This window comes from Xenopus tropicalis, chromosome 9 (assembly GCF_000004195.4).
Source record: "Xenopus tropicalis strain Nigerian chromosome 9, UCB_Xtro_10.0, whole genome shotgun sequence".
Lineage (NCBI taxonomy): Eukaryota > Metazoa > Chordata > Amphibia > Anura > Pipidae > Xenopus > Xenopus tropicalis.
The window spans coordinates 67,748,789-67,775,358 of NC_030685.2; the positions used below are offsets into that span (position 1 = coordinate 67,748,789).

A 26,570-nucleotide genomic window follows, 5' to 3' on the forward strand; every position below is an offset into this window, starting at 1 on the left:
TGGGTTAAGCACAGCCTTAGGCTCAGATGTGTCATGCCTTGTGAGACCTACCATACGTCTATTGCACATTCAACAGCTGAACAGAAATGGTCAAGACTGCTTAACCTGAATACTCAACATTTATAGTGGTGGTAGCACAATGTTAACATTGGGACCCTTTTTACATTCCTGTATGCAGCCACTAAGAATTCTTGTATTGTCCAACATAATGTGTTGCAGTTGGGCAGTATAGGAAAGAAAGACCTTGCCTCAATAAAGTGGGGGGCAAAGGGCGAGTGAAAAAGAGAAAGTCAGCACTGAGGGATATACACAACTAAGCTTCAGTTTGGAGGCCACTACTCACTACTGGCTTAAGCTGGCCATACACACACTGATATAATTGTAGAAAACAAAGTTTTGTATAATCTTTAGACCATATATGTCAAACACAAGGCCCGGGGGCCAAATCCGGCCCACCTGGCTGTTTTATGTGGCCCTTGGTGAGTGTGTCTGACCATCCAGCCTGATCAATTTCCATTTTCCTCACTTAGTAACTAAGACTAAGCGGTATATTTATCATGCTGTGTAAAAAGTGGAGTGAAGCATTACCAGTAATGTTGCCCAAGGCATCCAATCAGTAATCAGATTTCAACAGTAGCAAAGCATCTATTGGCTGCTATGAGCAACATCACCGGTAATGTCTTACTCCGCTTTTTACACATTGTGATAAATATAGTATCTTACTAAGTATAATAACAAAAAATTTGGCTTAGATTTCGGCCCCCTTATGTGACTGAGTTTGACACCCCTGCTTTAGACTGTGTGTGAGTTCCGAATTATCGGCCCAACAATTTTCATACCATGGCAATCGGTCATTTAGTATTGCCTATCTGACTATATCCATGGGTGACCTACTATATATTTCCAGGAAATAAGCTTTCATACGATTGTTGTCTGGTAATTAACGGCCAAAACATTGTCAGATTTGGTATTTTTAGGGCATTAATCGGACAATTTCAGTCTGAAAGTTAGTTTTAGATTGTGGCATTTAAATGTACGATCAATATTCAAACGTTTGTTATAATAAAACTAAAATCTGAACTTGTATGGCCAGCTCTATACAAAGACTTAGAAAAGCAACATCCTCCAAACGGAAAGAGAAGACTTTTGCTTCTCCTGCTTGGCACTAAGCAACTGTGTGGACTGCGCATATACACAGAACCAAGGAAGGGTGGTTCTAATGCCTTTATTTTGCCGACAATTAATATAAACTTTGACGCAATCATATATGGTGAGTCTTTCAGGCTTAGCCTTCTGTATCATAGACTGACCACAACCTGCAAATCAGTTCCCTCTTAAATACACAGGTCGCTTATGAAAGGGGTAGTTCACCTTATTAAATTAACTTTTAGTATGTTGTAGAGTGCTATTCTGAAACCATTTGCAATTGGTCTCCATTTTTTATTTTTTGTAGTTTTTGAATTAAGCTTTTTATTGAGAAGCTCTCCAGTTTGGAATTTTAGCTGCTTTTTGGTTGCTAGGGACCAAACTACCCTAGCAACTAGACAGTGGTTTGAATGAGGAATTGGAATATGAACAGAAAAGGAAGCGTATAGAAAGATATGTAATAAAAAGTAACAATAACAATTAAATTGTTGCCTTAAAGAGAAACAGTTGCCAGGATCAGTGATCCCCTTTTGAAAGCTGGAAAGATGCAGAAGAGGAAATTCAAAAACAATAAAAATTAAATAATGAAGACCAACTGAAATGTTGTTAGAAACTGGCCATTCTATATCATCCTAAAAACCAACTTAAAGGTGAACCAAGTGATACAGCAAAATAGGTGCAATTCTACAGCTGAATGGCAATTTGCACTGTTTTAGAGACTTAATGCTTAACCCTAAATTAGCTTGTGTGCTGGTTCTGGAAGGTGATCAAAGGACACACATATCTTTGTGACCACATGGAAACAAACATATGTTTGAGCTCCTGAAGGGTTGAACATAAGTAAAACTGACAAGAGCAAGTTTATCCAAGTCAAGAAGGAAAAATAAAAAAAGGTAAAAATTATAAATGCTTTACTTTGTGGTAACTGCAGTCCTGCCACTGTAAAAGAAGCACATGCAGCAGGTTAATGCGGATGACAAGAGATTGTTGCTGTTAAAGGCACACAGTCTACCCCACCACTGTGTTTAACAGTTTGCATTAGAAGTCTTAAAACTTTCCATAAGCTGCCAACTTCTATTTCCTACTGCCGAGCACTCACTGGGAAGCATGAAGGGACGTTCTGATAGTGAGACTACATTGAAAGGCAGATTTATGCAACTGAAAACAGTTAGCCAGTCTCATTGCCAAAGGGCAGCTTGTCTATGTTTATTCAGCCACAGCAAGAGTAGAATTTCTATGATTTTTTTTTTTTTTTTCAAAAAAAAAAAAAGAAAAACTATTTTGAAATCCCATGCGATTACTGCTGTAAGTGCATCTGTAAAGCAAATGGACAAATAATTAAATTGGTGTAAAATCTAGGCTGATAATGGCTACACTAAGTAGGCCAAGTCATTCTGCTTGCCATTAGGTACTACAGAGTGTATGCACCCCAGCAAGTGGGGGATAAAGGAAGGAACGACGTGGGCTTCCAGCCTGGGAATTATTACTTCAATGCAAACATCTAAACACATTAGTGGCCAGTGCTTTGAAAAGAAAGCTAAAAGCTAAAGCAATTACCCTAATTATTACACTGAAGGTTTCAATTTGGCATCTTTTAAATAAAAAGATCTTAAAATATAACATATGGATAAAAAAAACACTGGGCACTTAATAAATGTCCAAAGAATGTAAGTTTGTTGTAAGGAAAGATCCTGTGACAGTCTTGTTTTAAATAAATTAGCCAGTTTTATTTCAAGGAAAAATTAAAAGGAAAGTGCATGGAAGGAGCTTAGTTTGATAGGACAAAGACTTGTGTACAGTCGTTCCCACTAACTGTGACTCTCAGAGGATCTCTTCCAGGCCTGAACTTTGCAAGTCTATAGAACGTGCCCCATGACACCCAATGTGAGCAGATTAAGCTGGCCACACACAGAGTGCGATTGTTGGCCAAGATGGTGTCTGGTGAGACCTCAACCAACCTTTCTGAAAGATTGCTTTGATTGCTGTCTGTATCTGATCTGGTGCCGAATATTCCCACTGGTGAATAAGGCAAGGGGAGCTTTCTGTAAGTTATGATTCTGACCATGGAAATAGACTGGGAAGCAGCCTGTGTGTGGCCAGCTTTGTGATACAGTAAAAGCCTGTCCAACTCTTAGGATATAGACATGTGCACAATATTACAACAATATTATAACAATATTACAACAATATTATAACAATATTACAACAATATTATAACAATATTACATGGGGGTTTTGATGCTTCTTGCTCCAGCAATAAAAGTTCTTACTACCAGGCCATAGGTCACCTTCCCTTAACATCAATGGTAGGGAATGAAGCGAGGGCCTGAGCCAATTTCTGAGCAAAAAGCATGGGATAACCTACTATGCTACACCTTGATGTCAATGGGAATAATATGCAATGAGTGGCGGTGGGTTTTGATCAAAATAAGAAGTGGCGATCAAAAGCTGTGTGTAACAATGGTTTTGGGAAAAGCATTCTGTACCATAGGGTTGATTAACTAAGGTGCGTTAAAGCGAGCGCTATTTATAGCATGCGTTAAAAATTTTATTGTGTCTTATTTTTTGCATCTTAACACATGATTCACTAAAAGGATACTTGGGTTAATTTAGACGCGATGCAGTTTGCATTATTTAAGTAGCGAAGGCACGTGCTAAAAACCGCACGCCATATTAGCCATACACGTTATTACTTTTCGGAAAACTACTGTTCTGAAAATTACCATTTCCCTGCAAACTGGAGGCTACATCACTCTAGGGCCAACACAGACTTGAATAAATCCCACTGCAAAGTCCATATTGTGTTGCCAAAAGCTCACCAACCGCCCCAAGTAGGTGTTAATATTCGCACAGACTAATGCAATATTAAGCGCGTGTAAGTGTTTGTGAATCATGCGTTAGTGTTATTTCTGCTCAAGAATTAACGCAATGCGTTAAAATTAACACATTCGGTTGAGCGCTATTTAACGCACGTGATATGCGACTTAACGCATGCAATAATACTTTAGCGAATCCCGTGTTTTTTTCGCGACGATTTTAACGAAAAAAAGCATGCAATAACGCTTATCGACCTTTAGCGAATCAACCCTTATGAATCTTAAAAGTTAATGTCACACAAGGCACTTTGACCCCTGTTGCCATTAGGCAGGCAAAAGCCCTCCTTTGACTGTTGCTGCTAAAGCTGTGTCGTCATCAGCATCAGCATAAATACACCTGCAAAATCGTTTTCAAAATCTACACCTTGCAAAATGCAGATTTATTTACCTTTATTGAAAAACATTTGTTTGTTTTGTTGTTTTTCATTTTGACAACCTGATACATTCAATTTCCTGCCCTATATTTGTATATTCAAAATGAAACTTCCCTCTCTAAACAACTGGCAGTTTCTGGGAGTGTTCTGCACCACTTCATAACTAATTCTATATTCCACACCGTTTGCTTTATTCTGAAATCTACCATCCAAGTTAATGCAGAGCCAAATGTTTTCTCTTCCTTAGATTGCAGCCCTTGTTCAACAAAGGGCTCGGCTACAAATTAATGTAGTCAGAAAAATCCATTTCAATAATAGTAGTCTTAGTGATTCATATGGAGAATGGCAGGGACACATTTTGGTGGCACTGGATTGTCTTTTTACTACAAAAAAAAAAAAGGTAAAAAAAAAGGTAAAAAAGTCAATTATCCACTTCTTCCTAGGTGTCTCCAGAAAAAAAAGTCGATTTCCAGTCAGCATGATGGTAAATAATAGTGATCTGCATGGATACATTGGGATCATTGGGGGGGGGGTATTCTATTCACCCCATGTGTATTACAGGCGACTGTCGGAAGACTGCAAACCTAACTTGGCCTACAGCACATAGAGCTAAATAGGCCAACGGTCTTCCTATTCATCTTTGGGCTAAGTGGACAGAACTGTCCAAGGGTGTTTAATACCCTCTCTCATGAGACCCACACTGGCATTTCCCTCATCCTATCTGTCTGGAAGCAAGATAGATACAGATGTGTATATAACACAGAACTCCATATCCCTGCTAGGGAAATTGGGATTTAAAAAAGTATAAATATAAAAAAAAAAAGCTCGAGGATCTGCTCGATTGTGTGAAAAAAATGTGAGTAGGTCTGAATGTATTTCCACACAAAATATTTTGCACACACCACAACTTGTGTCTGCACATGTAGCTCTGAGAGAACAGAAGTATAATCAAATTCTTACCTTCTCTTATGGATTACTTTTTTGCCTCTGAAAATGCCAGGTGTGTTCTACCAAACAGATCCCAGTGCAGCACTGTGTGCACACACAAGTAACCCCTTGTTTCTATAGATAAGTGCTGTCCAACTGGAGGCATACAAGCCAGAAGACGTTTACCAGGTCCCCCATTTTTAGACTCCCCAGACTGCCCAAGAGTTCCATGGACTTCTTTCTATGGCTAACAAGTTTAATATAAACTAGCCTCTGATGTTGTACAGAACTGCTCTAGACTAGTGCTCTTCAATCGGTGGCTCTCCTACTGTTACTAAACAACAACTTCCAGTGTCCCAGTAACAACTAGAGCTGAAGTTGAGCAACTTTTTGAGGGCACTTGTGGTGTTCTACACACGTGATATCTTCTATAGATCCCCAATTCCTTCTGTGCAATACACCGTGTAACAGGAGTAAAAGGTTGACAAAGGATTTGTTTATGAAACATGGCACATACCTTGCTCCACCTGCACCGTCTCCAGAATCCTGGCTTCCAGCCTCACTTGGGGTGCTCACGGATTTAGAGGAGGGAGATGTTGGAGGAGGGACTAAATAGTGAAACAGACACGTATCCTCTGTTACTATTCGCAGGGGTTGGACCGCTTAAGATGTTTCCAAAGCAATTTAAAGTGAAGGGTACCAAAAACAGAAGAAAGGGATAACAAAACCAGAAGGATGGCAAACCAAAACATATATGTGGATGGAGATGAAGGATGAGAAAAAGAAAAGAAAGGGAAGAGAGAGTTACCAATCACATGCTGGATTATTCATGCATTAGCATTGGCATATAACATGGAGGCGCGCAGGAAGGAGGAATGGAAAGTGATGGGATAGTCTGGAGATCATTCACTTTTATGACAAAGATGCATTCCTTGTAGAACATTCAGATAAAATAATTTTGCTTTCATAAACCATCAGGACTAGGTTTAGCCAAATGGTAGAGTCCTGCATGGAACCAATTATTGAAATATGGACCTGAAACTGCATTTATACCTGCTTGCACCCGCTACCTGACCCAAAACTACCTTACCCGCAAACAGGAGGTGCTGTTGTTGCAAACTGGAAGTGACATCATCAGTAGTGGGCAGGGGTAGGAGAAAACATTTAAAAAGGAGTAAAATATAGATAAAATAGTATGATTTAAGAAATATAGATAGGATCCGCACCTAGGGATGCACTGAATCCACAAATTGTGCAGTTTTCCGAACCCCGAATCCTTCATTAAAGATTTGGCCGAATACCAAATACCATTCAGTGCATCCCTACCCGACCCGCATCTATACCCACATTTAATAATCCTACCCGCAACCCAAACGGTACCTGCTTTTCTTACGGGTAACCTGTGGGTACCTGACCCGGTGCAGGACTCTACCATATGGGCAAAAGCATATGGTGGCAGGCTGGCCACTCTCTCGTGGGCAAAGTTCTTTCTGGCAAAACAGTCTGAAGGATATCTATGCATAGGACTAAAATGGGGTCATCAGCCAAAATAAATGGAGACCTGTGTCCTAAGAATAAAAACAAAGACACTATTCTCTAAGAGAAGACAATGAAAGTTTATAAAACTTGTAATTATCTCCCCAAAATGTGGACATTAATATTTTAGGGGTATAATCCCTTGTGTCTCCCATATCCTGAGTGGTGTCCTTGACTTTTCTTAAAACAATATTAGTCTTGCTTTCCATCTATTTTATATTAAGTTGATGTTCCAGCCTCAATTTGATTCTTTGGCCCAACAGTCTGAAGCAGATATCACTGTCACAACTTCTGAAGAGGGCAATGCTTGTTATTCAAACTTGCTAGTTTGGTCCCAATTCAGGAGGACTTTATGAAAACCAATTAACGTACCTAAAGATCCCTCCAAAGAGAGCTATGGAGACTGTAGCTCACCTCACACAATATATACAACTGGACTATATGATAGATACATAGATTAATGTATCTATGCACCTACTGAAGTTCCTGTAGCTGTGTAGGTGTGTGTGCACTTGTACACACGTGATAATTAAATTATAGGGGTTATGGTATTTATTTAGTGTGCTCGTATTCTGACAATCTCTTTAAACAATCAATAATCCAGTAAGACTTTCAGATTTGCTCCTCTTTATCTATCTGCCCTGGGCGATGGCAAATAATTCTCATTGCCAAGGGTCAAAACAAGGAACAGTTTCACTTCTGCAGCGCTCAAAAGGTTAACAAAGAAAAAGTAAGTGTATTGTTAAATAGACAGAGCAGAAGCAAAATTACCAGGAATTACATTTGTAATCCTGATTTCCCCCTTTGAAAACCAAGTGCTGCTTGTATCAATAAGATGTTCCAAGTTCTCCTACAGCTGCTGACATGTTACATGGGATTTACAAAAACCATTCACATTTAAATCCTTTTCCCACTCCTCCTCTTTTTAAGCTTGTAATTTGAACAAGAGCGAATGCCTAGTGCAAACATAATGAGGCATGAGAAGATTAGGTCTGTCCCCACCACGGGCTCCAACATAAAGGCTGAAGGACCCTAATTGCAAGTGATTCTTTGCAGTTAAACAGGTGACAGTGGTTGAGCTCTGGCCCACTGCCTTGGCTATAGAAGGCAGCCTTTTATCTTGCCAGATGAAGGGCGGTGTAGGGTGCATGTGCGGATCATTCACATTATGCAGAGAAGAGGGCCTGCATGTTGGGTTTCAGGTCTTACAACCGCCTGTATATTCCCCCACTGTGATGAAACTCACCCAGGACTCAACAGTATAAATTTGGAATTGTCAACATTAATTAAAAGCTACCAACATTAAAGGGGCTCATTTAATAAAAGTCCCAATGTTTGCACCTGGTCTAGCAACCCATAGCACCAATAGGATGTTTGCTTTCAAACTAGGGATGCAATGAATCCATCCATTTTCAAAGCTGAATCATGCACAAAAGATTCAGACCAAATCTGAACCCTGCTTTATAGATTCAAATTAGGGAAAACATTTTTTTAAATTTGTTGTGTTTTGATATACAGAGCTTTAAAGTTGCATGTTTTTTTAGGGTTCAGATTCAACTTATGTTTTGCTACACACTTCAGATTCAGCAGGATCTGAATCCTCCAAAAACTGCTTGAGCCAAAGTCCAAGATCTAGATTTGGTGCATACCTATTTCAAACAGTCAGTGCTACCTGCTGATTGGTTGTTATGGGTTACTAAATCTGGAGAAAACTATGAGACTTAGTGCAAAACGCTAAGATTTCTATTAATGATAGGTGGAAATAAAACTAAATTGTTTAAAAACATTTTAATTTTTGACTGCAAAAGCTATACTTAATTCTGATATCGGCTAAATCCCATTAGTTTATACCATTTCAAAGACACCATTATATACCATTTCAAATATCATATATACCATTTCAAAGACATTATATCAGTGTATATTACTTATGTTGCATTTCCCACAGAAAAAAAACGTGCCCACCGCAGGGGAGGAGGAAAACATTAAAGGAACAGTAACACCAATAGATGAAAATGTTTTAAAGTCATTAAAATATAATGTACTGTTGCCCTGCACTGGTAAAAGTTTTGTGTAGTTAATGTAGTTAATAGAAATAAGCTGCTGTGCAGTCAGGGGGGTAGCATTTAAGCTGGAGAAAAGGCACAGGTTACACAGCACATAACAAATACACTTTGTAGAATTCAATGGGTATCTATGCTGCTTATCTGTTATCTGCTATGTAAGGGCTCTGGTACACGGGGAGATTAGTCGCCCGGCGGGATGGCAGACGCGGCGGGGCGATTTCGGGAAATCGCCGAAAAAGACTTGCGCGAAATCGCGCCACCGCGTCTGCCATCCCGCCGGCGACTTACATGTTTGCAGGTGGGATGGCAGGGGGAAGGCAACTCGGGGAGATTAGTCGCCCGCGAGCAGGGAGTTTTGCCGCGGGCGACTAATCTCCCTGTGCACCAGAGCCCTAAGCTGTGCCTTTTCTCCTTTTTTCAGTTTGAATGGCTGCCCCCATGGCTACAGCAGATTTGTTTAGAACTATAGTAGTGTTTCTGAAGCAGACACAAAACTTTTACCAATGCAGGGCAATAGCGCATACTAAAATAATTACTTAACATTTTGCTTGAAAGTCAACATTTCAAATACATCCATTAAATAAAATCCTGTCTTATTTCCTTTTAACCACTTTTATATCTAAAAAGATTTCCCCCTTTCTTATAATAATGACATGTATCTGGTCCCAAATGGATATAAATGTAATTATAAAGAATTTCTTAGATTTAACGGATTCTCCCAATGTCCAACTAGAGAATCAGGGATATTTGGTCCCTTCCAGTTGTTCCATTGTTAAAGAGAACAGGCTGACTTGTGAATGTAGGTCATCTCAAGAGGAGACAGATGAGCAGTGGGGAGAATAGCAGTTTTGCTGGACCCCGGCACCAGACACAGAAAAGCTCTAGGCAATTCCCACTGCCTTTTAATCCCTCGATTAGGCTACAAGGGGGATGAGTGGTGGCCACCTGCAGGGCTCACTTCAGGCTCTGTGTCCATTCACTTGCCTGAGACTTCTTGCCCACAGCAGCTCACAAACCAATTACTGGATGCTCAGAGGGAAGCACCTGGTCAAAAGTATCTAACCCCAACCCAGCACTACACAAAGGGTAATAAAGTTTTGAGCCAGCATAAATAAATATATATATATATATATATATATATATATATATATATATATATATATATATATATATAGACAAGCAGAGTACCGCACACAAAGGGACTTTAAGAAAACAAAAAAGGTTTATTGGAAAAATCCGACGTTTCGAGCACCAAACTGTGCTCTTCCTCAGGGACAAACCGTGGTTTGTCCCTGAGGAAGAGCACAGTTTGGTGCTCAAAACGTCGGATTTTTCCAATAAACCTTTTTTGTTTTCTTAAAGTCCCTTTGTGTGCGGTACTCTGCTTGTCTATTGAATTGTTTGACCAGCACCGAGGGCAGTTGTTTTTTGCTCAGAGGGTGTGCTCCTCTCTGTTTTTGTATTATATATATATTATATATATATATATATATATATATATATATATATATATATATATATATATATATATATATATATATATATATATATATATATATATATATATATATATAACATAGATATAACAATAATAATAATAAAGCATGTTGACTTGGACTTGCATCATGAGTGAAAGAGTATAACTTAGCAATAAACATAACAATGGAGTTTTGATTACATATGCTTCCCTTTAAGGTAGTATTATGGTGCTATTTGCCTAGTCCTGCGCTTAAGGCCAAATGCCCATACCTGGTGCACTCTTACCTTCCAATTTGTGCCTGTATGTTACCCAACCTCTTAGATTGTAAGCTCTACGGGGCAGGGACCTTGTTCCTACTGTGTCTCATACCACATGGCACTTATTCCCTGTGCATTTATTTTTATTTATTGTATTTATTTATTATAACACTTGTCCTCCCTGTGTATAATTTTGTAAGATTGTACAGGGCTGCGTACCCTTGTGGCGCTTTATAAATAAAACTATACATACATACATACATGAGTGCACCTCTCCATATAGCAGGGAGGAAAGGGTTCTATTGGCATAATGCTATGAAATTAAGTGGCGCAAGGTATGTCAGGGCCAGTAACCCATAGCAGCCAATCAGTCGTTGGTTTTAAACAGATGATCAGTCAATGCTATGTGTTAATTGGTTGCTACAGGTGACAATACCAGCTGCAATTAACCTAAAACTTACTAAATGTTTGATATATGAATCAAAAAGTAGAAGACACAGTACGAGTCTGGAGATTTCAAATAGGGAGGCATCCAATCCATAACTTTGTAATTTAGCTTAATTGTCTAATTCTGAACCAAACCTTGCAGTGAGAGAGTATCACTATCACCCTCATGTTCATTCCTGTCTTTACAATATCTGAATATCTTGAGTTCTTGGTGGAAATGCATCTTATTTGTAAAGGTTGTGTGCCAACCTTGGCTCTTTGGAGTAACAGCCTTACATAACCTGCCTGCCATGTGAGTGTGGTGATTTGCCTGCATCCTTAGCATTATACACAAGCAGTGCCAATAAGAGCAAGCAAACATGCATGAGGGGCATTCCAACATGCACTTCAGCTCCTTACCCATAGGGGGCTCCGCAGTGATCCCCATGCTTTGCAATAAGGCTTCTGCTTCTCTTCTTTTTTTCTCCAAGTCTGACTCTTCCTGTGTGGGTGCAGCATCCTTTTTCTGATCTGTCTGCAAATACCAGAAATAACACATTTCACACCTCACAAGAGTGGAAAGCAATATGTACTATGCCTACATAACATATTGGGAATAGCAAGCATGACAGGGCAAAAAGGCAAAGTCTGCAGAAGATAAAACCCTACAAACTATAAAATACTAGAAGATCAAGTTATAAATTAGCCTTAACCCCTCTACCTCTACAGTAGCTCAAACACAATTTAAAGCAGCATTTTGTAGCTGGGTAGAAATAAAACAGGAGTCTGGCACCCCCTGCTGTCAGAATTTTGTCATTGCAATAGCCAGAAAACCTGAAATTATTATAACAATGTTACATAGTTACATAGGGTTGAAAAAAGACCAGAGTCCATCATGTTCAACCCATCCAAGTAAACCCAGCACACACAACCCACACCTACCAATCTATATACTCACATACATAAACTATATATACAACCACTAATCCTAACTGTAGATATTAGTATCACAATAGCCTTGGATATTCTGATTGTTCAAGAACTCATCCAGGCCCCTCTTAAAGGCATTAACAGAATCTGCCATTACCACATCACTAGGAAGGGCATTCCCCAACCTCACTGCCCTCACCGTGAAACCCCCCTACGCTGCTTCAAATGGAAGTTCCGTTCCTCTAACGGAACTTCCATTTGAGGGGTGACCTCTGGTGCATTGATTGTTTTTATGGGAAAAAAGAACAATGTTGTTGGTATTACATTTTTCATATAAATACATTTCTTTGTGTAAAAAATTGAAGAAAAATAAGAGACCATATGATACATATACACTTACAAAAAGTCACAGCTACAACTATTACTGGAACTTAAATTTGGCTGCTTTCAATGACTTTTCTGCTGCAGGTCTGAGGTACAATCAGCCATAGTCAGAAGCCTTTTTCTATATTAGATACAGCTCCTCATCCAGCTTACCCTGGGCAGGAAGCTCTGCTTAGGAAGAACAGAAGGAGGGCTCCCATGGTGGAACCCAGAAGTTATGACTGGATAGGAGGGCTGGCCTTAAAAGGAGGGACTAATAAAAAATTATGGGGGCTGATTTATGAACATAGGCTCTACATTGCACAAGTGAATATGTCAATAGCAACCAATTTCAATTGCTATTAGTTCTAAACAGTCTCCTACAAGCTGGAAAATGAAAGCAAATGTCTGATTGGTTGCTATTGGCAACTGCAATTTGGCAACTTAGCACTTACATAAGCCCTATTATCATTACAGGATTTGTCTACTCCTTCTCCCTTAAGCAACTGATACACAGGCTACAATTCGACCTTGGTATGGGACATTATCATTATTATCCTTTATTTACATAGAGCAGACATAAGGAGAACATTATGCCCTACAGCTGGTATCTAACTTAAAACCCTGCCTGAAAACAGCACTATATAATATGAGTATATTACTATGCTTTGGCCACTAGGTGTTTCTCTTTCTTTAATATAACTGACAGCCATGTGGGTACCACTACCACTGATACTCATACATCATTTGTGCAGAAAATAGTGATTGCAAGCACGCTGCTGCCCCCTGGTGGATGCGGTCTATATACTCGTACCAAAGAAACAAGCCCTTTCAATGTTCAGCAAACTCTTAAAATCTTAGTGCAACTCTCCCAGCATTAAAAAAAATAAAATAAAAAAAGGAAAAAAATAGATTTTTATAAAAGATTAATAAATGATGGAGGAGATTAAATTAAAACACTCTATGGTATATTTATAAAGCTGCAGAAAAAGTGCTGTGGGAATGTGTAAAATCTGATATCTGTGTAATATTCTCAACTTGTTTTTCCACTCAAGGCCTCACGTGCTTATAACAGGCATCTGTAATGCCACGGATATCTGATATACCGCTACCAAAGTTACATTTAGTGGCAGCCTTCCCAATGCCGTCCAACCTCACAGCACAAGGGCGAAGCGCACATTTAAGGTCTCTGCACTAGAAGAGCCAAATTTCAGCTTTAAAAACTGTACTTTCCACACTTAAAGGGCACCTATCACCCTAAAATTGCTTCCCCACCAGAGGTGCAGGCTAATAGAGCCCACACTCCTGTTGGGGAAAACAATGTTAGATTGCCTCTCTGAGAGGGAGCTCCCGGTTTGGGCAGTCATGTTTTGTTTTTGTTTTTTTTAAAAACAAACAGACTACTGTTTCCCCCAACCATTATCCCACACCTCTGGTGGGGGAAGCAAATTTAGGGTGATAGGTGCCCTTTAAAGTTACCAGAGGTGGCTTCTCGCTGCCCCTGGTAAGATAGGGGGCACTGCTACCTTCCTCATGGCAGAAGCCATTGTATGTTTGATTAAATCTAAGAATTTTCACAGTTTTTAAATATTCATTAAAAGGAGACTTATCATATAAAAATTAAGAATGTACCAGTGAATTATACTCCTCTAGATATAGAAGGATTGTGCTTAAAACAGTTGTGTTTTAGACTGATTTATTGAGAAATTCCCCCAAAACCCCACTAGTCCCGCCCATCTGTTCAACTTCCTGCTGGCTGAATACTCTGGATGTACAGGGGGGCCGTTGGCTCTCAGAACAGGCACTGTAGCATAGGAACCAATCAGCAGCTAACCTGACCTGATAGGGAACTGAAGCCTGTCTGTGCTTGTGTGAGTGCAAGGCTACGATTGGCTCTCCCCCTCCTACTGTGCTTCTGGCAGGGACCGTTAGGACACGCCCACTCTTCATTTTTCTTTTCAAACCCACAGAACAGAAAATGATCTATAGGGAGCTCCAATAAAGGGGCCATTTTTACAGATAGGGTTAATTGTTAGCCCAAAGTGAAACCAGCACCATATATTATTCATAATTGCCTACAAAATTAGGGGTTATCCCATTTATCCAATATGTTCCCTTTAACAGTTCCTAAATATATTAGTAGTGTATTTTAAAAATAATAGGTGCTCTTTACACACCCATAAATACTGATTCTTAATGGGCAGATCAACTTAGTTAAACAGTGTAACTGGCTCAGGCCCCTTATTTGAATACTGTGGTTCCAATCCCAATGGCACATGAAAAAGTCTCTTCATGCAGCCTGTTATTTAGATGTACAGAAAAGATAAATCTTTGAAGGGTGGTTTTGAGCATTTTCAGGCTGGAAATCACCTGTCCACATTTAACAAAATGCCAAACATGGCTGAAATATACCAGCAGAAAAACACTGTGTGTCACTGTGTGCCACTGTCTCACCTATTGCTGAGCCCCTTCAAAGCTTTAATGATAAAATTATAAACACTGGGGAAAATGGCTACTAGAGTTAGGGTAAGCTATTCATTGGAAAAGCCAATACCTGTATTACCTAAGAGAACTCGGCATGCTTATGATTGAGAACCTTTTGGCTATGCAAAGAGCCCAATATAAAGCTTTATTTTTAATAGAATAGATTCTCTGCTTTGCTATTAAGAGAGGCTGATGATAAGAGTACATGAAAAACTTACTTCTTTCTTTTTCTTCTCTTCTTCCTTTCTCTTTTTCTCCTCCCTTATCTGAGCCAAGCGCTGCTTCTTGCGCTCCAGTTCAGCCTTCAGCTCACTTTTGTCAGACATGATAGGAGCCCTGAAAAAAAAGGAAATGCCGATTATTTTATATTCGTTAAGGGATAAGAAAGGGATACAGACATAAGAATACAAATGCTTTACTTTTGCCTGATAGTAATGTGCAAAATTGGGTAAAGTAATGTTTTTTGCAGACAAAATGTTACTTTAGTTCTGGAAAACTCATTGTTGCTTACTATGCTAGCATGAGGGAATTCACCAACCAGGTAGTTATTTTTGAATTCCTGACTTGGGGGCAAGTTTTGGTTGAATAAAAACAAGATTTACTACCAAATAAAGCCCCCTGTGAGCTGATAGGGTGCACTGAGGCTCCCTAATAGCCAATCTTAGCCCTTATTTGGCACCTCCAAGAAAGGTTCGGGACACCTGCCTTATACAGGTATAGGACCCATTATCCAGAATGCTCGGGACCAAGGGTATTCCGGATAAGGGGTCTTTCCGTAATTTGGATCTCTATACTTTAAGTCTACTAAAAAAATCAACAAAACATTTATTAAACCCAATAGGATTGTTTTGCATCCAATAAGGATTATTTATATCTTAGTTGGGATCAAGTACAAGGTACTGTTTTATTATTACAGAGAAAAAGGAAATCAGTTTCAAAATTCTGAATTATTTGATTAAAATGGAGTCTATGGGAGATGTGCTTTCCGTAATTCGGAGCTTTCTGGATAACAGGTTTCCGGATAAGGGATCCCATACCTGTAGTATCTGAGTGCCATGTACATGCATATTAATTTCCAGAACAGGACAAAGAGCAGGAAAACAGTGTCCATTCCATGTCCTGTTTTCTGTAGGACATGTATTAGTTTTGGGCTTGGTTGGCTTAGCCTATCATAGCCATGATTAAAATCCACTTAGGGAGTCAATTTCCTGGCACTTGTGGTTTTGTTCTTTTCTGGCACACAACAGAAGCCTGACTTGGTTTATAGCAAACAGCATAGATTCTGGCACAGCAAGGAAATTATAAGCAATTATAAGGTTATACCTGCTTATAATTGCCTTGCTGTGCCAGAATCTATGCTGTTCGAGATTGGATTGGAGGGTGCCGTGCCCTCTTGATACCGGGCACCAGGCTAAAGTTTTTTCTTTTGGAGAAGCCAGGGTGTGCTCGTGAGTTTTTCTTTATCCACATTATTGGTTTATAGCGAGCATGGATATACAGTAGAACATTTACATTTTTTCCCAAGTTCTGGGAAAGTGTAAAATCAGGGAAATGTGCTATGCATTATATATTGTAGGACTACAAAAAACTGTTACTGCAGGCGGCAGTGAAGAGCCTTGTCAACTTAAAAAATGAATAGAAACATTTAATAATATATTGTAAGAGAATCATTTTGCCTGGAATTAGCCAATACCGTGCCTTATGGGGCACTGAAGCAGAACTCAAGTTAGGAGCATAGCTCCCATAACATGCAGCTGGTTGGCCCCTTGATCAGTTAAAAGATTTTTTGTTTCTAGGATTTACATCACATGTTGCTTGCTGGATATTTTAAATGACATGTAAGCATCCTATGCAAGATCTAACTACGAGCATTATAAATAAAATTATTGTGTAGCATGCAAAAGAGACCCACCTCAGGTCTAAACTGTCCATAAGGACAGAAAGGGCTAACCTCAGTTTTGTCTCACCAAGGCATTCATTTAAATGGAAAAGGGTGTACAATCTGTTTAAATGCAGCAAGCCACAAAAAGCCATATGAGCAAATGTTTGGGTCATCTTTATATTATGAAGTTTGTTCATCATTGTACCTTAATATTTATGGGCCTTTTAAGTTCATTTTGAGGTTTGCAAGCATTTAACGATTCCAAAAACAGACAAAGAGATATCCTGAGTATGTATTAATGACAACTGAGTCATCCTAAAGGAGACAGACGCTTGTTATCTACAATCTAATTCCAAGTCCAGTCAAGGGAAATCCATTCATTAGTTTTAATCTCAAATTTACATTGAAGTACTATATGACAGGGAACCCTCTTTTAGAAAATATCTCAGCAATTAATGCCTGAGCCCAATAATTTTTATGTATACCAGATTCTACAAAGAGAAAACTAGCAAGCCCTTTTACTCGCCCAACCATTTCCTACAGAAGATCAAAGTATCTGCCAGAGACACAATATCGTTCTGTTAAAGCTCTACAGCAGCATCAAAGACGCTGGCATTTTAAGGTTTATGATAAAGGCCTCTAGCAGGCAGACACGGCGGAAGGTGAATCTTCAAAAGGAAGCCTCCCTGGACCCAGACTATAATTACAGGCGGAAGTGCTCTAATATGAAAAAGCAGGAAAACAATAAACCACATACTTAAAGGAAGAGTCGCTGATGTTTAAAATGACTCAATATACAATATTTTACAAAAAATGTAAATAGGAAGTCTGATTTCAGTATGCTTACACTGGATTTAACCCAAAACTGCATAAAAATGAAACTGCAATTCGAATCAACATTTCAGAAACCTTAACTTACACATTTTCAACAGTTCAATAAAGTTATTGGTAAAAATATTACTACTGAAAGCAGTGCCTGTTAGTGATGTGCAGGTCAAGAAGAACTAGACCCGCACCCGACCCGGCTTCTCCTCTCTATTTATAGAGCCACACCCACTCTGCAATGACGGGCGTCTATAAATTCACAAGTCGGAAGAGGAAGCCGACAGTGTTAGGTCGCGGGCGGGGTGGGCCACAGAAGAGCTCAACCCGAACAAGTGATGTCCTGAGGTTGGGCTGGCCCGCATATCACTAGTGTCTGTCCCTTTGTGTTCTTTGCCCTGGTGATTAACTGATCAGTGAAGAAGCACTCAAGGCTGACTTCTGTCACTCTGTTTCATCAGGCAGAACCAGCAGTGTAGAACAGGGACAGAAAGACACTGCTTTCAATTGCAGTTACTGTTGCTGTAAAAAATATTGGAAATGATTAATGAATGTACATTGGTCAGCTGCATACAAATTACATATTCTTTAATCTATTCTTTAATACATTCCTTTATATTTATAAGACTATTAAAATTCACCAAGGGGTTTAGCAGGCTGAGAGCTTGTATACAGGACATGCAACTCCAAGGTGACTTCTAATTGTCTTTTACATTTTAGTAGGGGGTAAATTATCATTTATAATCTACAAGTCTTAATTTATGATAAAATTCTAGTTACATGGTTAAATAAATGTATAATGTACTTACACAATAATTCAACTCTAATTGTCAGACTTGTCCCACCAGCATCTTCAATTTCATGAACAACTCCCAGCACCTTTGCTGACTACCCTCTCCTGCATTCAAGGGCATGTCAATGCCCATAGTTTCCAATCACTCTGGACATATATGCCAAGCTTCCCTCACCAGCAGCTTCACTATAATCCACAACTGCCAAGCACTTCAATGTAACACACTGTACAATGCAAGTATTACAATGTAATACCACTCCTAGGTCAAGGTGTACAGTGAGCAGATGGGTGGGGGTGCAAGGAAGGGGTAGAGTGGCATCAAAATGCACCATTTATAAGGGCAGAATTTATAGTTTGGCCCCTATTAATATGGCCAAACTGGAGTACAACATACCCCCTGTTGTAAAACATAAGGATATTAGAAACCACCAAGGAACAGCAAGGGGACGTATTTTATCCAAATAACATTTTAATATAGAATATATGACAAAGTCAATAAATGATGGGGCCCCTTAAGCTTTGTAGAACATCCACATTAAAATTATAATAGTCAACACAAAGCGAGGGATATGCCCAAAGCAGCAGACAGTTCATACAAGGTGATTCAGCACTTTGCTCTGGATGTATAAACAAACCAACTATTCTATACATGACAAATACCTGAATTAGGCCAATAACAGGCCGGTGAAATTTCACCAGAGGTAAAACTGGGCTGATGACTTTAAGTATACCATAGGCCAAGAATCCCCAATCAGTGGTTCGTGAACAACATGTTGCTCCCCAATCCCTTTATGTTGCTCCCAGTGGCCTCAAAGCAGGTGCTAATTTTTGAATTCCTGGATTGGAGGCAAATTATGGTTGCATAAAAAACAATTGTACTGCCAAACAGAGCCTTCTGTAGGCTGCCATTCCACATAGGGGTTACCAAATAGCCAATCACAGCCCTTTTTGGCACCCTCAGGAAAAATTTTTTTACATTTGAGTGTGGCTCACAGGTAAAAAAAGATTGATGATCCCTGCAATACGCCATAGGCAACACATGCTTTCTGATCAGATCAGCTGTCCCAAAATATGAATGGAAAGTGGATATCTTAATAAATCTGCAGTGACACAGAAAGTTCCGTGTTTTCTTTCTCCACAAAACACAAGCAGGATGAGGAGCTGCACGCATATACCTTTAACATATTAGCAAACTGCAGCCATATTTTGAAACAAACTCATATTAAGAGGCACAAAACCAGCAAAACCATGGCCCCAGTAAAGTTCACTGCATTCACCAGAAGCTGGCAACATGACCAAAGTGTCTGCATTTTGGGGACTTTTCTACAAAAAAAATTTAAAAACGCTTGGGGGGTGCGGTAGAGCAAAATAAAGTATAAAGTTTTAGGAACAAAAAATGGTCCAATATACTCCTGTGCAGATTAATAACGTGTTTCCCCGAAAATAAGACACTGTCTTATATTTTTTTAAGCTCCAAAATATGCACTAGGTCTTATTTTCAGGGGATGTCTTATTTTTCCATGAAGAAGAATACAGTACAGATTTATCGCCCAGCCCTAGGTGGGTGTCTTATTTTCGGGGGGTGCCTTATTTTCCGAGGGGGGTGAAAAATCGGAGGGTGCCTTACTTTCGGAGGATGTCCTATTTTCAGGGAAACAGGGTATCATGCCCAGGGCTGGTCCCCTCCCAGCACATCAAGTGGAATTCCCCCTTATAGAAATCTGCATCAGCAAACCCCATGTAATATATGCAGTGGGACCCACATAAGGCCAGCTTTACAGTGACAGATTGCAGAGGATTTTTAACAGGATGCTATTGGAGAATATAAATACAGGCATACATACAAGTTCTCTCTAGTGGTCAGTTCTGCTCTTTTGTGCTGCTAGAGGTCAATCAAGGTAGTCATGCCCTTGTGATTTTAATGCTGATGACACACCAAGTGGCAGACTCTAAAAGGTCCCCATACACGGGCTGATTCTAGCTGCCGATATGAGTCCCTTAGACCGATTCGGAAGCTAATCAGCCCATGTAGGGGCACTAACGACGGGCCTGCCCAACCGATATCTGGCATGAAATCGATCAGGCAGGTTGAAAAATTTAGTCGGATTGGGGATACCCGGACCAGACACTGCCTATAACCGTCTTTTAATTTGAATTAGCCTGAATTCACCTGATATTGCCCACACATAGATGGGGGATATCAAGAGAAGATCTGCTTAAAGGGGGCCATGCACAGGCAGATTTAAAATGCCAATTTGAGGCCTTTAGAACAATTCGGCAGCTTATCTGCAGTTCTCGTTCTGACAGCTCCTATGCCCATCTTTGTAATCAGATTGTTTGGCCTGACAGGATAATCAACGCTGCCCCATCGACATCTGTCCAATTTTAGGTCAGATATCGGTTGTGTAGGCCCACTGGGTGTCCTATACATGGAGAAATAAGCTGCCAATAAGATGAAATCTGCCTGTGTATGGTCACCTTAATGCTGATGGCTGACGGGAAGATTAGTCACCTGTGGGCGACTATTCTCCAAGAAATGCATTTCCACTGGCAATAAAGTGAATCGCCGGTGGAAAGGCATACATGTTGTTTTTTTTTTCAAAGTTAAGCAAAGTTTCCTCCAGCAGGCAACTTCCGAAAACAAAGCAATGCAAGGTAGCCGAGATTAACTAATCTCCCTGTGGGCCATAAGGCTAAAAGTGGGGGGAAAGCACTGAATTTTTAGATTCATCCTACTGTACTATCCAGTAATAACTGATCCATTAACAATGTGTTGCTAGATAATGGCACAACAAAAAGATGGCTTCCAGCTGTGGAACAATGTAACTGAACTCACCTTGTTTTCCACCAGTTGGTAATTCAAGGGCCACAGCCAGAGTCTGCAAAACAAATAAATGTTCTATTAGTCATCAGGCAACCAAGAAAACGGCAGCAATAAATACAATTACAAATGTACTTATTATTGTTACAGTGACTTTTATTAGAAATAAGATATGTTTTAAAGCTGGTGTGTGTTTATATAAAAAGGTATGCACTTTTTCCACTGATGAAGGGGGCCTTTTGCCTATATAAAAAGGGTGGCCATCTGCAAAATAGCAGGTAAGTGGTACTGCAAGAGACAAAGCTATTACAAGTTTAAACTATAATAAACCTAGGATGAAGCATCGCCAAGAAATACTTGAGGTCCTTCGCTTTATCAACTAGAAGATCTCAACTTCCACAGCATCCACATATTCTCACTAATAATACATCCCTTAATAGATTTTCATTCAGAAGACTGGCATTATACAGCACAAGCTCATAAGCACACAGTGAGTCAACGAATCCCCACCTACAGCTTACTCTCACATATAACCATGTATGGCTGATCACATGGGAATGCACAACAGTCCCATTTTCCCATATTTGCCAAACCCCAAAAGATTGGTTAAAGGAGAACTAAAGCCTAACTAAAGAAGTAGTGCAGAAATGTTGTGCATTATATTTGTACCAGCCCAAGGCAACCAATGCCTCCAAAAGATGCCCCAGTAGCACAATATACTGTTTATATAGAATAGAAATGTCATAACATAAGGCTGATTAATAATTAATAGAGATAATTACTAAAGGCAGCTCAGCAACCAGTGCAATTAGCATCAGAATTTAATAATCAGCCCTGTAGAATCAGCTTATATGACAGATGAACCTCAGTTTCTGCTTGATAATTTACTATGACCCCTAAGCTCAGCTTCTCAACAGCCACCCAGAGCGCACTGAGCATGTGAGTGTCGCAGAAACTTTCCAAGATGGCGAGCTACTGTGACAAGTTTGAAGTCCTGGGTCATTGCTGCTATTAAGATGCTGAAACTTTAAGCTGGTACAGTATATAAAAGATGGCATTTTTAGCCATATTAATTTTTAGGGTTTAGTTCCCCTTTAATCTCTTAAAAGGGGTGGGGGTCATTACATAATATGGACTGGTCTGTAACTGACTGTGCTGCATGAAAATCTGTGCATGTTGCCATCTTTAGAGGAAGGCATTTTAGTGACAGCAGTTTACATAACTGATACTCACAATACAAACCAAAGCTTGTTATGGCTGTCCTACAATTAACAACAGCCTGGGGCTGGGAATATCTTCGTCAGTAACAAATATGATCAGAGATCAGAGCTGGCACCTAGAATGACTCAACCTGATTTTACCACTCATGTGATGGGTGAATTTGGGGAACTGTAATCATATTGCTGGCCTATAGAGAGACTTATCGGGCAAAGACAGCACGGATGTCGTCCTCATTTGACAACATTTTCAAAACTGAACAATAGATATCTAGCCAATTTTTGGCAAATTATCAGGCAGGCCTTAAAGAGGCTCCCATACACAGGCAACTAAGCAAGTCAGCAGAGTGTATTGGGCCCACCCGCCTGATATCAGCAGGTTTAAAAATCCCATTGGACAAGGACCCCATCCCTGCATGCAACATCATCCAACAGGTCTCCGTAGGCCTGAATGGATAATCTGACATTTGCACCTTGGGACAACAACACATGGGTAGCCAAACAGGGACCAGATCCCTGTTTGCAGCACACTAACTAAACCGAAATCCCAGTTGGCTGGGTAACCGCACATGGGCAAACCTAGCCAGTACAGGTATGGGATGCCTTATCCAGAAACCCGATATCCAGAAAGCTCTGAATTACGGAAAGCCTGTCTTGCATAGACTCCATTATAATCAAATAATTCAGATTTTTAAAACAGATTTCCTTTTTCTCTGTAAAAATAAAAAAGTGCTTTGAATTTGATCCCAACTAAGATATAATTAATCCTTATTGGAGGCAAAACAATCCTATTGGGTTTAATTAATGTTTTCTTGATTTCTTAGTAGACTTGAGGTATGGAGAACCAAATTAAGGAAAGACCCCTTATCCGGAATACCTGGATTCTGCATTCTGGATAACAGGTCCTATACCTGTACCAGTTTATGCCAAGGGTGTGAACACATAGGTGTCTGTCACATATCAAGGACCAATGCATTCTGCCTGATTCAAACACACCTTAGTGAAATAACTGTGCCAGATTCATACATATTCATTTTAGCACAGTAGAAAGACAGCTGCGTGTTTATAACTTGTGGGCTTATTTAACAACCAATATAGTAATGTATGCCCTCACTCCTGCTCCATACAGAATAGTACCAGACAGACTAAAGCAGTGGTTCCCAACCTACCTAACGCGACCCTTTAATACAGTTCCTCATGTAGTTGACCCCCCAACCATAAAATGATTACTAAGACCATCGGAAATGTGTGTTTTCCAATGGTCTTAGGCGACCCCTGTGAAAGGGACCCCCAAAGCGGTCGCGACCCACAGGTTGAGAACAGCTGGACTAAAGAGATGGCAAGTCACTACATGCCATAAGGCAAAAGCAGTACACGTGATGTAAATAAATTGCTCATTAGTACATAGCATGTGGCCTGGTGACCTTTACCAGCTATGGCGCATACACAGAAATGTAGTTTTTAATCTAGGGTCCCACAGTATGGTTGTCTGCTTTACTCTATTAAATCTACAAGCTTTCCTATCTGAGTTATCTCCCTTCCATATGAAGAACATTGGCATTAGGCACCATGTCTAGCAGCCAGCTGGCAACCCCAGTCTCAGGCTACTTACCTATCTATCTGCCAGACATCTCCGCCTATGGATGAAGCCATCTCCCATTACACACTGAAGGCCTAATGAGATGTAACTCAGCTCCCTGCTGCACCCACACTGTGCCTGGTACACATTAATGACTTATGGTTGTTAGACCATCTCCCTGTGCTGGTAAAACCCAGACAACCCGCTCACCAATAACTAAAGGCCTAGGATTGCAAATTCAATGAACCCCGGGCTCGCTGAGCATGCTGGGAGGGTGTAGTTTATGTCAGATGGTTAATTTAGCATTGGTTACATGTCAATTGTATCAGCAATGGAACCTATTAAACAAAACAAGTAGGCCCTTCCGTGTGCCCATCAGCCCTCCCTGACCCAGGGTATCCCTCCGCCCCAGAAGAGGACCAGGAGATGACAATGACAGGAAGGGAAGCCCCACCCGCGGCCCGCCGTGGCACTCTCCTAGCCCTATTCTATTCCCGTTTGCTTTGCACCCTCTGCAGCCATGTCCACCAACCTCAAAGCCTTTTCCCCCCAGCGGGTCCAGATATTTTCTTTACGCCCAGCACTCTCCCTCCGAGCCCCGCCCGCTGCCGGACACATACACTGGGAGATACGGAAGACCTACGGCAAGCGTGAGAGATCAAAATTCCAGTTCCATGTGAAATGAATGATGTCACCGCTCGATGCTGTCAGCAGCCTAGGAACACGTGATGCTGTGTGGGTTACTAGGGCTAGGGAATGAAGCGAGTCGCTGTTTGTGGAGGAGAGCTTCCCGCCTCAGCTCCCAGTCTCAGCTCCCAGTCTCAGCTCCCACTAAGCTTGTACAGTAAAACAAAGCTTTGCGGTTACAAAAGTGTCATCTTAGCCAGTGATGCTGATGCGTCCCTGCGTAGCCTACATCACTCTGGCGCTATGCGTAGCGTTGATAATGATTGGCTGTCCTTGATATGTTGCTGAACTACAACAACTGCGACTGCTCAGTCAGGTTGTTTACATAAAGAGCTGCTTTGGTTACTCTGCAGCTATACGAATCTTTCTCATTTGGGCAAAAAGATTACAAGAGGGTGAAGTTATTTGTCTATATAGGGATACACGGGAAGGTTGCCCCCCTCTCCAATAGAAGATGGTCTGCTCTGCACACTTATAAGGACCCCCCCCCCCCAACAGAACCCAGTGCTAAGAGAAAGCCAAACACCCTTTAGATGGGCTCCCTCTTGTACTACACTCCTTAACTGCAAGGCAGAAAAGTGTTTAAAATAATGATTTGGCTTAGTTGTTATATTTCTCCAAATTAATATGGGGAATGCTGGCATTAACAGACCCAGACTGGCAATCTGTAGATTCTGGCAACTACCAGAGGGGCTGATGTAAGATGCCATGGGCAATGACCATTTATTGGACCTGTGTGTACTTGCAATACCAGGCCATAAGTAACAATAATACTTAAAATAGTGGGGCATATTATTATCCCAAAATGACTGAGTGTGTCCTAAGTGTCTGCAATAAAACTGGGAACATCCCACTTCTGCATTTCAGGTAATGTACTGGGGGCAGAGGAGGCCAGGGGCACTTCCGCCATTAGGGGAGTTGAGAAACTCGCCTCAGGCGGCAGAAGCGCCCCAGTTACCAGGGGCGGCAAAAAGCCGCTCCTGGTAACTTTAAGAGCCGAATTTTTTAAACCGGAAATTCGGCTCTTCTAGTGCAGAGAGCGCAATTGCGCTCTCTGCACTAGCGATCTCACCGCCCCCGGACCAGCAACTGCGCTCAGAAGGTAAGCGGGGGGGGGGGGGGGGGCGGCATCCAGGAGCCGCCTCAGGCGGCAATATGTCCAGAATCGCCCCTGGAGGAAGCAGTAGTGTAACAATGCTGCTCCCCCCCAAACAATTCTTTGGAGTGGCCCAGCGCACACCTACCCGGCCCTCTCTCCGCCTGCCGCTGGGGAGGTAAGAGAAGGTGCCCAGTGAGCACACAAAAGCAGTTGAAATGCTCTTCTCTGCCCATGTGGGTGAATGAAGAAGCTACCTGCCAAGGGGGGTTCTGTTAGTACTGGGTTAGTACTGTTATCAACACTGGGCAAATTCTCCCATGGGCAGTAAGCCATAGCAACCAATCAGCATTTTTCAGCGGGCTATAGGTAGTACAAAGAATACAACAATTTGGTTGGTTGCAATGAGTTACTTCTCACAAAAAATAACCACTATTGATAAAAGACCCCCAACTGTCTCAATACTTGTCTTGGTGTGTGAGTGGAAGGCCCAGACTGGCAATCTGTGGGTTCTGGTAAATGCCAGAGGGGCTGTTGTAAGATGCCATAGGCAGTTACTATTTAGGGCAGTGACACACGGGGAGATTTGTAGCGGCGGGACTAATCTCCCCGTGTGTCACGGCCCTTATTGGGCAGGCGGGGGCTGTTTGGATCTCTGTGTACTTGAAATGCCAGGGCCTGTTTTGAAGCCCAGTCCAGGCCTGTTACGAGCCCTTTGCTAGGACACCTGAACAGTGTGATCCTGGGAGACAATTTTTTTGAGTGCACTGTTGTTGCAGAGATGAAGTGAGTTGTGGGATAGAGGGAG

At 40.9% G+C, this 26,570-nt stretch overlaps 1 protein-coding gene across 9 annotated transcripts in view; it reads right to left on the reverse strand.

Annotated features, from left to right (window-relative positions):
• Nucleotides 1-24,882, reverse strand: part of dync1i2 (dynein, cytoplasmic 1, intermediate chain 2) — a 51,818-nt gene extending 26,936 nt beyond the window's left edge. For 2 of the 9 annotated variants that reach the window (XM_012970283.3, XM_012970281.3), the window contains exons 1-5: nt 24,512-24,882; nt 21,199-21,241; nt 15,084-15,201; nt 11,509-11,623; nt 5,841-5,931 (exon numbers count right to left, since the gene is read on the reverse strand). In XM_012970283.3, the coding sequence (XP_012825737.1) occupies nt 5,841-5,931; nt 11,509-11,623; nt 15,084-15,191 (314 nt within the window). In that variant the 5' untranslated portion in view covers nt 15,192-15,201; nt 21,199-21,241; nt 24,512-24,882. Of the gene's footprint in view, nt 1-2,061; nt 2,086-5,840; nt 5,986-11,508; nt 11,624-15,083; nt 15,202-21,198; nt 21,242-24,012; nt 24,476-24,511 lie in introns of those variants that run through there. The other 7 variants (XM_012970282.3, XM_012970279.3, XM_012970276.3 and 4 more) reach the window with 6 other exon arrangements.
• Nucleotides 24,883-26,570: the final 1,688 nt, after the last annotated feature.